This window comes from Littorina saxatilis, linkage group LG1 (assembly GCF_037325665.1).
Source record: "Littorina saxatilis isolate snail1 linkage group LG1, US_GU_Lsax_2.0, whole genome shotgun sequence".
Taxonomy (NCBI): Eukaryota; Metazoa; Mollusca; class Gastropoda; order Littorinimorpha; family Littorinidae; genus Littorina; species Littorina saxatilis.
Genome location: NC_090245.1, coordinates 63312137 through 63327030, shown reverse-complemented (window position 1 = coordinate 63327030; position 14894 = coordinate 63312137). Strand labels below are relative to the sequence as shown.

General features: G+C 42.9%; 1 protein-coding gene across 2 annotated transcripts in view; it reads right to left on the bottom strand.

The window, feature by feature from the left end:
- LOC138976013 (opioid-binding protein/cell adhesion molecule-like) overlaps nt 1-14894 on the bottom strand; it is a 217196-nt gene that overhangs the window by 43456 nt on the left and 158846 nt on the right. For both annotated transcript variants that reach the window (XM_070348806.1, XM_070348811.1), the window contains exons 4-6: nt 6601-6726; nt 1504-1591; nt 313-342 (exon numbers count right to left, since the gene is read on the bottom strand). In XM_070348806.1, the coding sequence (XP_070204907.1) occupies nt 313-342; nt 1504-1591; nt 6601-6726 (244 nt within the window). The remainder of the gene's footprint in view (nt 1-312; nt 343-1503; nt 1592-6600; nt 6727-14894) is intronic.

Genomic DNA, 14894 nt, shown 5'->3' with positions numbered 1-14894 from the left:
ACACATGACTCCCGATCCGCAAGTCAACTTTTATCGACCTACAACCGGCCACCTCCTTCTAGACCTGCCCATTTCTCCCGAAGCACACACACACACACACACACACACACACACACACACACACACCCACGCACGCGCACGCACACCCACACCCACACACACACCCACACACACATATATATATATATATATATATATATATATATATATATACACGCACGCACGCAAGCACACGCACGTACACACATACACACACACACGCACACACACACACAGACTCACACACACACACACACACACTATTTTTCTTACCTGGAGTCCCCGTGGGTACTTTATCTCCAGCTGTCAAACAAACACAGGGAAACATGAGATAAGCCTTTGAAGTATACTGTGTTGTATATTTTCTTGACTAATATTCATCAGCTTAAGATTAAAGGCACCTTGTTGCCCGCGATAGATGTGTCCAGGTGTTGACTTGGGTCAACAGCATCCTTTAACTTGGACACATACAATATTAACAACATGACTGCTTTTCTTTTTATCCCCCTTGCCTCAAGTTAATCTTAAGTGACACCGATGTCATTCTGCAATATGTATTCATTGAAAAATGACCATCTGCAGATAGAGGATTGTCGATAGTGGACATGTGTCCAAGCGGAGGGACGCCATTACTCCCTGTGAAAGCCTGGCCACATGTGGTGGTGGACACGATCATTCACACGAGGAGGAATGAATCGTCACTGATTAGAGAACCAAAGAAATAGTGCAGTAGACGTAACACCATGTTTTTTGTCTCTCATAATGTAAACATAGGCAAGAACACATAATTTATCAGTTGTGTAATTTTCCCGCTATCATATGGTATTTATTTCTCATGCTTATGTTTGTCAGTCCGCCTTGATTCTGCATGCTGTTCTCAACTCCCTTCCTTGCAGTCCTCTTGCATGTGACTTTGTCTGTGTTGAAAATACTCTGTAGTCTCCACTCGTGTGTGAACATGTATTCTACCAGGGTAAACGTTTTTTCTCCCTTAAGTTTGTCTGTCTGTCTGTCTGTCTGTCTGTCTGTCTGTCTGTCTGTCTGTCTCTCTGTCATTCTCTCTGCCTATAGCTATTTGTCTGATTGTCCGTCATGGCACTTGCGCCTCTGTTAATGACATGAACGATTATCCTGAAATCGCAGATACAGAGCCTACCTCACACCACAGAAAGCATGTTTGAAATATGACATTTGGCGTGCGTACATAATTAATAAAATAATGCATAAACTGTATTTACAAGGCGATTGCCATCCTGGATTTGATTCCTTGTTATACAACCCCTGCAAAGCCGGAGAGCTTTGTGAATTGTGACTTTATGACGTTTGCTGTACACGTGCTATTGCTCCAATAATGACACGCCAGTAAGACACATGTAGTTGCTGTTTGTCATGTACACTTTAAGAAAGACGGGACTTCGCATTCCAGTGGGTTTGTGCACCCTTTGCTTGTTGCAGGCTACTCACGTTTGACGATGAGGTTGACGTATCTGCGCAGTGCCTTGTCCATAGAGGCCACCTGACACTCGTACTGCCCCTCGTCATCCAGGCGTACCTGATACACAGCGCACACCCATCACATCATACACCTCTCTATGGCAACACACACCCATCACATCTTACACCTCTCTATGGCAACACACACCCATCACATCTTACACCTCTCTATGGCAACACACACCCATCACATCTTACACCTCTCTATGGCAACACACACCCATCACATCTTACACCTCTCTATGGCTACACACACCCATCACATCTTACACCTCTCTATGGCAACACACACCCATCACATCATATACCTCTCTATGGCAACACACACCCATCACATCATACACCTCTCAGTGGCAACACACACCCATCACATCATACACCTCTCTATGGCAACACACACCCCATCACATCTTACACCTCTCTATGGCTACACACAGCCCACATCCATCACATCATACATCTCTCTATGGCAACACACAGCGCACATCCATCACATCTTACACCTCTCTATGGCAACACACACCCCGCACATATACCTCTCTATGGCAACACACACCCATCACATCTTACACCTCTTTATAACAACACACACCCATCACATCATACACCTCTCTTTGGAAAAACACACCCATCACATCTTACACCTCTCTATGGCAACACACACCCATCACATCATACACCTCTCTATGGCAACACACAGCGCACATCCATCACATCATACACCTCTCTGTGGCAACACACATCGAACATCGATCAAATCATACATCTCTCTATGGCAACACACAGCGCACATCCATCACAACTAACACCCCTCTATGGCAACACACAGCGCGCACCCATCATATCATACATCTATATATGGCAACACACAACATACACCCATCACATCATACACCTCTCTATTGCAACACACACCCGTCATATCATACACCTTTATATGGTAACACACACCCATCACATCTTACACCTCTCTATGGCAACATACACCCATCACATCATACACCTCTTTATGGTAACACACACCCATCACTTCTTACACATCTCTATGACAACACACACCCATCACAACTTAAATCTCTCTATGGCAACACACACCCATCACATCATACACCTCTCTATGGCAACACACACCCATCACATCAGACACCTCTTTTGTGACAACACACACCCATCACATCAGACACCTCCCTATGGCAACACACACCCCGCACATACACCTCTCTATGTCAACACACACCCATCACATCTTACACCTCTCTATGGCAACACACACCCATCACATCATACACCTCTCTATGGCAACACACCTCCCTCACATACTCTTCTCTATGGCAACACACACCCATCACATCATACACCTCTCTATGGCAACACACACCCCTCACATCTCTATGGCAACACACACCCATCACATCTTACACCTCTCTATGGCAACACACACCCATCACATCATACACCTTTCTATGACAACACACACTCATCACATCATACACCTCTCTATGGCAACACACACCCCTCACATACACTTCTCTATGGCAACAAACACTCATCACATCATACACCTCTCCATGGCAACACACACCCCTCACATACACCTCTCTATGGCAACACACACCCATCACATCTTACACCTTTCTATGGCAACACACACCCATCACATCATACACATCTCTAAGGCAACACACACCCATCCCATTTTACACCTTTATGGCAACAAACACTCATCACATCATACACCTCTCCATGGCAACACATACCCATCACGTCATACACCTCTCTATGGCAACACACACCCATCACATCATACACCTCTCTATGGCAACACACAGCGCACATCGATCACATCATACACCACTCTATGGCAACACACAGCGAACACCGATCAAATCATACACCTTTCTATGGCAACACACAGCGCACACCCATCACATCATACACTCTCTATAGCAACACGCACCCGCCATATCATACACCTCTCTATGGCAACACGCACCCGCCATATCATACACTCTATATGGCAACACACAGCGCACACCCATCACATCTTACACCTCTCAATAGCAACATACACCCATCACATCATACACCTCTCTATGGCAACACACACCCATCACATCTTACACCTCTCTATGGCAACACACAGTGAACACCCATCACAGCTTACACCTCTGTGTGGCAGCTTATTTCATCCATTGCTCACAAACAGATATATTTTTTTGGGGCGGCCCATGGTCACACAAAGGGAAAAACAGTCATGGGTCAAATCTTCAACGTCATGAAAGACATAAGAAAAGGATAGATAAATGACGACCATCTGTTGGATAATCATGATTATTTACCCAGGACATCTAAAAAACAAGTATTTCATTAATGAACGATCTTGACCAATACAAGAAAGTAACACTACAATCACATAGCAAACGGTGGATATCTGATACACAAGGATCATAAACACATGCAAAGATATTCTCCATAGTGATATACCATTTCTATGCAATGTTGACAATGTTCACATATTCCCTCGGTTACCTCCCATACAAATATTCATGTGATCTGTTAACAATCTATCGATACGGATCTTTGTAGACAGAGCTGTTATAAGATACAGCTCGTGACAGAAAGCTACTTGCAGTGATCCCTTGCAACAGCTAGCTAAAACGACTCAAAACACAATGACAATTACATGGCGATGACAAAAACCTATTATTTCTCGGAGAACTGCCGGTCTGAAACAGGCCAGTAAAACAGAGAAAACAAGTCGCGTAAGGCGAAATTACTACATTTAGTCAAGCTGTGGAACTCACAAAATGAAACTGAACGTAGTCCGCCGCTAGTGCAAAAGGCAGTGAAAGTGACGAGCCTGTTTGGCGCGGCAGCGGTTGCGCTGTGCTTCATAGCACGCTTTACTGTACCTCTCTTCGTTTTAACTTTCTGAGCGTGTTTTTAATCCAAACATATCATATCTATATGTTTTTGGAATCAGCAACCGACAAGGAATAAGATGAAAGTGTTTTTAAATTGATTTCGAAAATTTAATTTTGATCATAATTTTTATATTTTTAATTTTCAGAGCTTGTTTTTAATCCAAATATAACATATGTATATGTTTTTGGAATCAGAAAATAACGAAAAATAAGATGAAATTGTTTTTGGATCGTTTAATAAAAAAATAATTTTAATTACAAGTTTCCGATTTTTAATGACCAAACTCACTCATTAGTTTTTAAGCCACCAAGCTGAAATGCAATACCAAACCCCGGCCTTCGTCGAAGATTGCTTTGCCAAAATTTCAATCAATTTAATTGAAAAATGAGGGTGTGACAGTGCCGCCTCAACTTTTACAAAAAGCCGGATATGACGTCATCAAAGGTATTTATCGAAAAAAAGAAAAAAACGTCCGGGGATATCATTCCCAGGAACTCTCATGTCAAATTTCATAAAGATCGGTCCAGTAGTTTGGTCTGAATCGCTCTACACACACACACACACACACACACACACACACACACACACACACACACACACACACCACAACCCTCGTCTCGATTCCCCCCTCTACGTTAAAACATTTAGTCAAAACTTGACTAAATTAATGTAAAAACGAGAGAGAAAAACATCATTTAAACGAATAAAACAGGCTGAACAAAAACCTCGCAGCACAGTTTGAATATTTGACAAGATGATGACAACACTGACAGTCCCCCTTAAACAATTATGTGAACATTTACCAAATACAGCGTGATCGTTTGTGACAGACCACACCAGAAAAACAGAATAAGATATCTTTCACTCGCAGAAAAGAGAAATGTCTGGTTTTTGATTGCTTTTTATATTTAGTCAAGTTTTGACTAAATATTTTAACATCGAGGGGGAATCGAAACGAGGGTCGTGGTGTATGTGCGTGCGTGTGTGCGTGCGTGTGTGTGTGTGTGTGTGTAGAGCGATTCAGACTAAACTACTGGACCGATCTTTATGAAATTTGACATGAGAGTTCCTGGGTATGAAATCCCCGAACGTTTTTTTCATTTTTTTGATAAATGTCTTTGATGACGTCATATCCGGCTTTCGTGAAAGTTGAGGCGGCACTGTCACGCCCTCATTTTTCAACCAAATTGGTTCAAATTTTGGTCAAGTAATCTTCGACGAAGCCCGGGGTTCGGTATTGCATTTCAGCTTGGTGGCTTAAAAATTAATTAATGACTTTGGTCATTAAAAATCGGAAAATTGTAAAAAAAAATAAAAATTTATAAAACGCTCCAAATTTACGTTTATCTTATTCTCCATCATTTGCTGATTCCAAAAACATATAAATATGTTATATTCGGATTAAACACAAGCTCTGAAAATTAAATATATAAAAATTATTATCAAAATTAAATTGTCCAAATCAATTTAAAAACACTTTCATCTTATTCCTTGTCGGTTCCTGATTCCAAAAACATATAGATATGATATGTTTGGATTAAAAACACGCTCAGAAAGTTAAAACAAAGAGAGGTACAGAAAAGCGTGCTATCCTTCTTAGCGCAACTACTACCCCGCTCTTCTTGTCAATTTCACTGCCTTTGCCATGAGCGGTGGCCTGACGATGCTACGAGTAAAATGGCATTGCGTTCAGTTTCATTCTGTGAGTTCGACAGCTACTTGACTAAATATTGTATTTTCGCCTTACGCGACTTGTTACTTTCTTTTAAAGGGGGCAGGGGTTGGGTTCGGAAGACTCTTTCGATTTTCTTAAATCACACACAGTTTTGTCAAAAATAGATCTATTACCAAGAATATGCCGCATATTATGGATGACATCGTTCGCCAGTGCAAGTGCAGTAGCTGTACATTTTGACAATGTCTTCTTTGACAGTGTTGCGTAAGATTTGCACATCGCCTTGAAAAAATCCTCCAATAATCATGTACATAATTCATATAATGTTCGCCTGCCTTTTGTGGGAAAAGTGCATGGTTGACACATGATTGAGAGGCATAGACTACAGCGGTGCTGTTCGGCGGTCTACGTGCACTTCTAAACAATCTCAGAGAATGAAGCGTGGACAATGAATGCAGTGAGCTCACCTGTCTGATGAGCAGATGCCAGTCTTTCCCTAGCGGCGTGTGTTCCACCATCACCCTGGTGTCGTCCACGTAGCGCTTCTTACCGATGGTCAGAGGGTTAGGGTCAGAGGACCTGCGCCAGATCACCTGCCACGAAAACACACAGGCATGTCACGTCGCGGTCACTCTCTATCCCCATCATCTTTCGACTGCCACACTTTGAAGAGAACAATTAACAGTTTCAACGCCCAGTTCTTCAAAATGTTCCCATTTCTAAACGATACTTTGTTTGGAGTGTCTGCTTCCTCCTGTACGTACCGCATGCAAATTGAACCCCTCCATTTTAGTTGACGCTGAAAAAACACAACTTTACTACATGTAATTATGTCATATCACGAAATATGCCCCACAAAAATATAGGGTGTATTTAATTAACGTGATGTTTTCTGTGGGCGGTGACTCGAAACGCGGCCATACAGGTCGTTGACCACTTATGAAAGGCGTATGTCAAATGTACAGACAGCTGTCGCGCTTCCCTAGTCCCACAGGCACTTCCTTCAGATACCAGCCAAGGCGATGCTCCGGCTACTAGGCATTAATAAAACAGGAACAAGTTCCTCTGAATATTTATTACTCGCTTAACACCTCTGCACTTCTTCAGGAATGGCGACTTAATGGTGTCTGCAGGGAACGCAAAATGGCCGGAGATTGTGAATATGTCGTAGGGTATCGTCCACAAATATGATTAGGTAAATACGCACCAGTGGACATTTGTGTAAACGTCTACGTCCCGGCATGGCCTCGACTAAGACCGAGAAATCTTATTTGCTCTTCTTTATCTTATCCATTGCTTCCTTCGTGTGGTAATTTCTTCTTCCTCCAAGGTTCGTTAAATCACACACACACACACACACACACACACACACACACACACACACAAACACACACACGCACGCAAACGCACACACACACACACACACACACACACACACACACACACACACACATACACTAACTAATCTCATCATTAAACGGTGGTTTGTTTAATGATAATCAAGCTAGGTTATGCGGCAATACTTAATCATTAGAACCCGTCCTCGGCGAACGAAGTAGCGAACAGAACAATCACAATATACGTCCTCTGGAGAATTTGGACCCGACGGCAACAGATCGCAGGTAAGGCACGGTATACATACACACCTGCCCCTTTACATACAGCTCAGCGAACGGCATTGTGCCTCCACCCTCGTCACTCTCTCGTCCAATGGAACCTCGTTCAGTCTTCGACCTTTTCTTGCAACCAACGTTTTCCCGACAGGTGAAAAATATTCAAGGATGCCGACCGAGCAAATAACAACCCTCCCCTCGGAATTATTCCCCTCCCTTTCCTTGCCGACATTCTGTCCTCACTCATCTGAGGATATTTTTTTTCAGGCAGGCCTTCCGGTAGTCATTAGCAGCTCAGTAATGAATTCTCACGTCAGGGAAACAGGGAACCGGGAAGAGAGAGTGGAATTGAGGGGGTGGAGAGAGAGGGAAGGGGGAGGACAGAGGGAGGAGGGCTGGGGTGTGCGAAGGGGAAGAAACTCGGAGCGTTTGCTTGGAAGCATCACATTTAATCAACTGCTGATAAGGCACCTGTCGGCGCTGGAAGGAACTTCATATGAGCAAATCAGCATAAAAATCCCCCCTTGTCTCCTACCTCACTGCCGACGGTTTATAGGCGATCATGTGGCTTAAGAATCATTTCGTAAGCGCCAATTAGGCATTCAGCTGGCGCGCCAAGACAATCCCTGGTGCAGTCCAACGCATTTTTAGCGCTCATTACGTGTCTCCTTCCCGACGTGATTTACACAGTACAGTGGCAGGGCCACAGACTGCTGCTACGTTTTTCTCGCAGCATTTCGTCGTATCACCTTTATTTTACATTTTGATAAGCTAATTTAAGGGTCTGCAGTGTTTCAAATGCCATAAAAAAAAATACGGCGGTAGGGGAGGAGGGATCGGAGAGGAGAGGAAGGAATGGCAAGACACAAGGTAAACAGAGATTACACAATGTTCTATTTTGAACTCACATTCGGAATCACTCGCGACTCTTTTTGTTTAGTTGGGCACTTTACGGGGTTGGAGGCTCGCAATACCATAATAATATGTGTTTACATCTCGGATAGCATTTTCACTACGCGTGTGCTAGGCAAGTTGTTTTATCTGTCATTTCATTACACATTTCATAACTTCTATTTTGATTTGTGCATAAGCAACAGCTTGTACTAACACTGCTAATAATTTTGGGGAATAGCATATCCATCAAACACTTAATAACTTCACAAAATTCATGCATTCCTCAGTTAAAGCCCCACTCCGCCTCACATGAGGTTTACAGAGCGATGGGATCTTTTCAGAAAAACAACAATACTAACCCGATGAAACACATTCGGAATAGCATTCAACACCTTTTAATGACACATACATGTCACTTGAGAGGCTTCTTAGCACACGTAAACCCCACACCAGTTCTCGTGGTTTATTCAACCCCCGAGCCATCGGAGCCCAGTACTGTGTGACCCACTATATTCACAAATGGCCTTGAGCCGTTTGCGGTTTCAAAACGACTCTAGATCTGCAATAGCATGTTATGGTATTTTTGAATCTACAATACAACAAATGACTGTCAACGATTTTTTTTTTATTTTGCTTTGTATTGTTTTTATTTGATATGGTTTGTTTTTTTAATTAAAAGACATATGCAACGGTTTAAAAAAAAACCAAAAAAAACCAGACTGCCAGAGACAAAAAACCGAGTGGCGGTTTGCTTCAAAGAAACTGTAGCGATTCGTAAAACCTTTGTCTGCTTGAGCTTGGTAAGATGCAGGTCATGTGATGTGATGATAGCCCTGTCGCGGCAGGGCTGAATCTTACACACACAGTACACCTAGCTTGACCTACATCCGGGCTACCTACATTGAAAATGTCTAAACTTTGAATAGTGCTGACTTAGTCTTGACGGCAAACGAATTCGTTTGTGTTTTAACGATATTTGTCTCACAATCTGTCAATTTAATCTTAAGATTTTAAAAGTTCTGGCGAGCACCAAAACGAGGCTTCGGAATGCCGCTACATTTACGTCCACGCGAAATACATTCTTTGAAAAATGCTCGCTCTCCATGGAGAGCACCTAGAGTGTTCTCTAGCGGTAGGTGTTCAACATGAAAGGATGTTTGTACTGTATGTCAAAGCCTGGAGTGTCTGCGATCTGAAACTGATGGTTTTCTGGAGGCGGAGTAGGCCTTTAACTTGACATCATCAATGCTAAGGTAGCTCTCTTGGTAAAACGAGTTTGTATCTCGCCAAGATTCGTTGACTTTCCGATTAAGTGAACGTTTACAGGACATCGCTAAGTTTCTGGTGATGGTGTAAGCTTGCAGGAGTCTGTCAAAATGGGGCATTAGTGCCAGATATTGTGTGGATTGTGGAGATGCAATCGTAACATGTATTGCACGCCTACAGAATGGCATTTTTATGTCTTTTTCATCTATGTTACAACTGAGAGCTGCAAACCTGTGTTGTGTGCTTTTGCTTTCAGTGGAATGTCAAATAAACCTGCCATAAAAGAAAAAAAAAATAGTCTTGCAACACCTACTGACAAGAACACAGAAAGTACGTGCCTGCCCTTGGTGGAATTCCCCTCATCCATCACAAACATCACGCCTCGCTCTCAGTTCTCAAAAGTACTGTGGACCTTCTCCGATAAAGAAGATAAAACTTTGGCGTTCAAGATTTGGCAAAGGGCATTGTCAGACAGACATCTTAGGAGAGTTGTCATGTTTAATGCAGCTTACTTGCAGCCATAATAGCAGTCAAAATTGCCTGTGGCAAGAAACAAAACGGTGACAGCATAAATAATCTAGGGAAATGACTTGTCTTTTGCCAATATCACTCACATGGATGCCTTAGGCGAACACGGTAGGTAGGATCGAAGTAATCAAAGTAACAGGTGCCCCGAGCCAGAACAGAGGGCAACAAAAAGAACAATTTCCTCCGGTTTAAAGACGTCATCCACAACGACAACGAGCTCCCACCCAAGAGCGCCAGCAACAACAAAACAACTACCGCAGCAACAACAAGAACAAGAAAAACTCAAACTTCTGACTTCTATGCCCAACTTCCAAGCCACGTTCATGTTATCCGGAATCGGAAGCATTCTGCAACTCATTCGAGTTATAGCTATATAATGGTGGTGGATGAAACATTCAAGAGAACATCAGACACATGTGTGTCGTATGGGTTCGAGCACTGTCCATCAGCGTGAGAAAAAAACACCGCAGTCTTGTTCGTGTTTTTGACCGAAAGTGGAGGGCTCATGAGACATCGAATGGTTCAGAAAAGGACTGCCAAACTCAGTTTTATAGTGAGTGATCCGTCGCTTCTTCCCCATTGTGCTTATTACGTTGTGCTAATAACGTTGTGTGTGTGTGTGTGTGTGTGTGTGTGTGTGTGTGTGTGTGTGTGTGTGTGTGTGTGTGTGTGTGTGTGTGTGTGCGCGCGCGCGTGTGTGTGTGTGTGTGTGTGTTCGTGTGTATGGATATGTGTGTGATACTACCAGCCTGTTTGAGTTTTTTCCCCGCAATCAAACAACGCACAGCTCAACAAAAATGGTCACGAACAAATCTACGAAGAGAGAATAATAATAACATGCTTGTCCAACGCGATCTGCATTTTGACGTGTGCGCTATACAATCTCCCTACCTTCAAAGCAGACGAAAAGCAGACATCTTCATTTTCTCCCAAGGGAGAATTAGGAGTTCATGAAGTCTTGCAGGACACAAACATACTTCTGCACGCTTTCTTTTCTTTTCATATTCTGCTGCTTCGAAGAAATAAAATGTCATTGCTTTTCTCATCTTTTTATGTCGGTCAAAAACGACCGCAGAACACAGAACTGGGAAATTACATTGATTGGATCCATGGAATACTGAAAGATCAGGGATGATAAAAGCTGAAATGACGTTATGTGGTCACACCTATCTCGAGGAATAAGCGTCGCACAGAACCATCGCCCTTCAATTATTCACTGAAGACAGGAATCTAACTGTTTTGCTAAATACGACTGTGTGCACTCCACTTCAAAGCTACACACCACATTTCAGCTCTATCGATCCATAAACACCAGCAATCTAAGTACGGACAACGAAACAGACAGAAAAAACAAACAAACAGACACAGTGAACCCCCCCCCCCCTCATTAAAAGAGGGGAAACATCCAGGTTTAATTTGGTGTACAACACTCAGTAGCCGGGATGATCGAGGTGCAAGGCAGGAAGAGGTAATCCACCAGGATCTCTCTCTCTCTCTCTCTCTCTCTCTCTCTCTCTCTCTCTCTCTCTCTCTCTCTCAGAGATAGAGAGAAAAAGAGCGAGAGAAAGAGAGAGAGAGAGAGAGAGAGAGAGAGAGAGAGAGAGAGAGAGAGAGAGAGAGAGAGAGAGAGAGAGAGAGAGAGAGAGAGAGAGAGAGAGATTACACAGAAGACTACTACTCCCGCCTTGTGTTATCCATCTTCGGCAACTTATAAACAAGTCGCGTAAGGCGAAAATACAATATTTAGTCAAGTAGCTGCCATTTTTCAGCAAGACCGTATACTCGTAGCATCGTCAGTCCACCGCTCATGGCAAAGGCAGTGAAATTGACAAGAAGAGCGGGGTAGTAGTTGCGCTAAGAAGGATAGCACGCTTTTCTGTACCTCTCTTTGTTTTAACTTTCTGAGCGTGTTTTTAATCCAAACATATCATATCTATATGTTTTTGGAATCAGGAACCGACAAGGAATAAGATGAAAGTGTTTTTAAATTGATTTGGACAATTTAATTTTGATAATAATTTTTATATATTTAATTTTCAGAGCTTGTTTTTAATCCGAATATAACATATTTATATGTTTTTGGAATCAGCAAATGATGGAGAATAAGATATTGATAAACGTAAATTTGGATCGTTTTATAAATTTTTATTTTTTTTTACAATTTTCAGATTTTTAATGACCAAAGTCATTAATTAATTTTTAAGCCACCAAGCTGAAATGCAATACCGAACCCCGGGCTTCGTCGAAGATTACTTGACCAAAATTTCAACCAATTTGGTTGAAAAATGAGGGCGTGACAGTGCCGCCTCAACTTTCACGAAAAGCCGGATATGACGTCATCAAAGACATTTATCAAAAAAATGAAAAAAACGTTCGGGGATTTCATACCCAGGAACTCTCATGTCAAATTTCATAAAGATCGGTCCAGTAGTTTAGTCTGAATCGCTCTACACACACACACACGCACGCACGCACACACACACGCACATACACCACGACCCTCGTTTCGATTCCCCCTCGATGTTAAAATATTTAGTCAAAACTTGACTAAATATAAAAACAGGAAGATATTTTTCATTCACAGACATGTGGGTATCAAATCAAGATAATGTCATAACACATGGAGATTGTGTGCTTCTCCAGGCCTTCTTGATTCCTAACATTACACATATTTACCAGCTTCTCGTCAAGTCTAAGCGACTCCTCAATCACACACATGATTAATCAAACTACCTGCTTCTCCACCTCTTCAGCAAAGCAACATACCGATCCACAACACACGCACATGTATACAAAACTGCTTCCAACCGCCTGCATACACTGAGTACAGTTCATCTTGCTGTGCTTCATATCGCGAGAGATTTAATTTTGAAATGTGGTATCGCTGTCTTCATGTACCGGTGTATAATTACATCGTCATAATCGAGCCGACACTGGCATCATTCCTTGGGGTGGAGTAAGCGACCAGCAGGGCCGGGATGCACGAGAAAGTTACCAACCGGGTGGGAGTCAGCCGCGGTTTTGGATTGGTTAAAATTGAGATGTGTTGTGATTTCAGACCCCGCATGTTTTTCTCACCCGTTTGGGTGGTACCCACTTTCGTTTCGTGCACCTCAGCCCAGGTGGTTGGAGCTGGATTCAGTTCGTTCAGCGCCAGCAGCATCAGGACAGGCCATTGCCGTCGATTACTTTACCTTACAGCAACCTTAGGGACTGACCTTGTGGCGTTTGACCCATCATCGAGCGTAACGCGCGGGTGCGCTCATCAACAGCAACAACAAACATTCTTTAATTCAGTCTAAAAAAGAAGAAGATGCGTGTGTCAGCATAGCAAAACGTCTGAGACGAAGCTGACACCCTACACGCATCATCATGGATAAGAAGTTATAGTACATGTATAACCTTCTGGCGCAAATAGACGCCAGCGAATCATTGACAATTACAAAGTACTAGGGGAGAATCTGACTCCAGTCTCTGACACTGATGTAAAACATTTTGATAACACAGTCAAAATGTCATTCTGGCAAATCGGCGGGGGCCTCAAAGGCCGACATTTTGCGAAATCCATCAATGTAACGGTGATATTTGCCCCGCATTGGGCGTCTACCGTGCTTGTTTCAACACACATTCACACCACACCTCACTACATACAAGGAACTTAGTCGATAAATATCGACAGGGGGCCGACAAATGGTTTAAATGGGAAATGTGTGTATATGGGTGTGGGTTTGAAACAAACAAACAAACCAACCCATGTGAACCCCGGGCCGCAGGCCTTCGATGTAGTGATTGAAAAAAAAGGATGTTCTCAAATGGTTCAATTCTCATTTGGTCTGATTCTCAAATGGTACCGGTATACTCCCCCCCCCCCCTGGCCGCAGGCATAGGAGTAAAATTTTATAGACACTGACCTTCTTCCCAGGGGTCATTGACCCAGTTTTAGCTATGAGAGGTGGTTCGCCCAGAGGCTGTAGAGTATACTGGGGCGGTCTCTTTGATGTCTTGAGAGGAAACTTGGCCAGGGTAGTACATGCACCAGAACTGGTGGACACCAAGGACAAACATGAAATCGAAGCAGTTTGCTTTCAGAGGGAACGGTCGTCAGCAACTCAAACTTCTCTGTTTTCTTTTTTTTTTAAATCTGACTTTCTTTGTGGCCCCCTGACTCCGCCCCCCTCCCTCTGTAAGGACCCCCCTCCACAAGGACCGATTTTTGTCAACATTTTAAAGGTCGCTAGAGAGGGGTTCCACTGTATGACCTAACCGCTACTGGCAGACGGCCTCAATCTTCACGCGCAAAGACGAGATTAATAGGTGCTCGGTTTTGGTATTTTGAATTACATTACATTAAACCTTTGTTGGGTTTCATGGTCATGGCAACAGCCATAATAATATTACATGATGTATAATATCATATTTCAGCATATGTGAATTACATGTCATCATACTAAACTGTCATA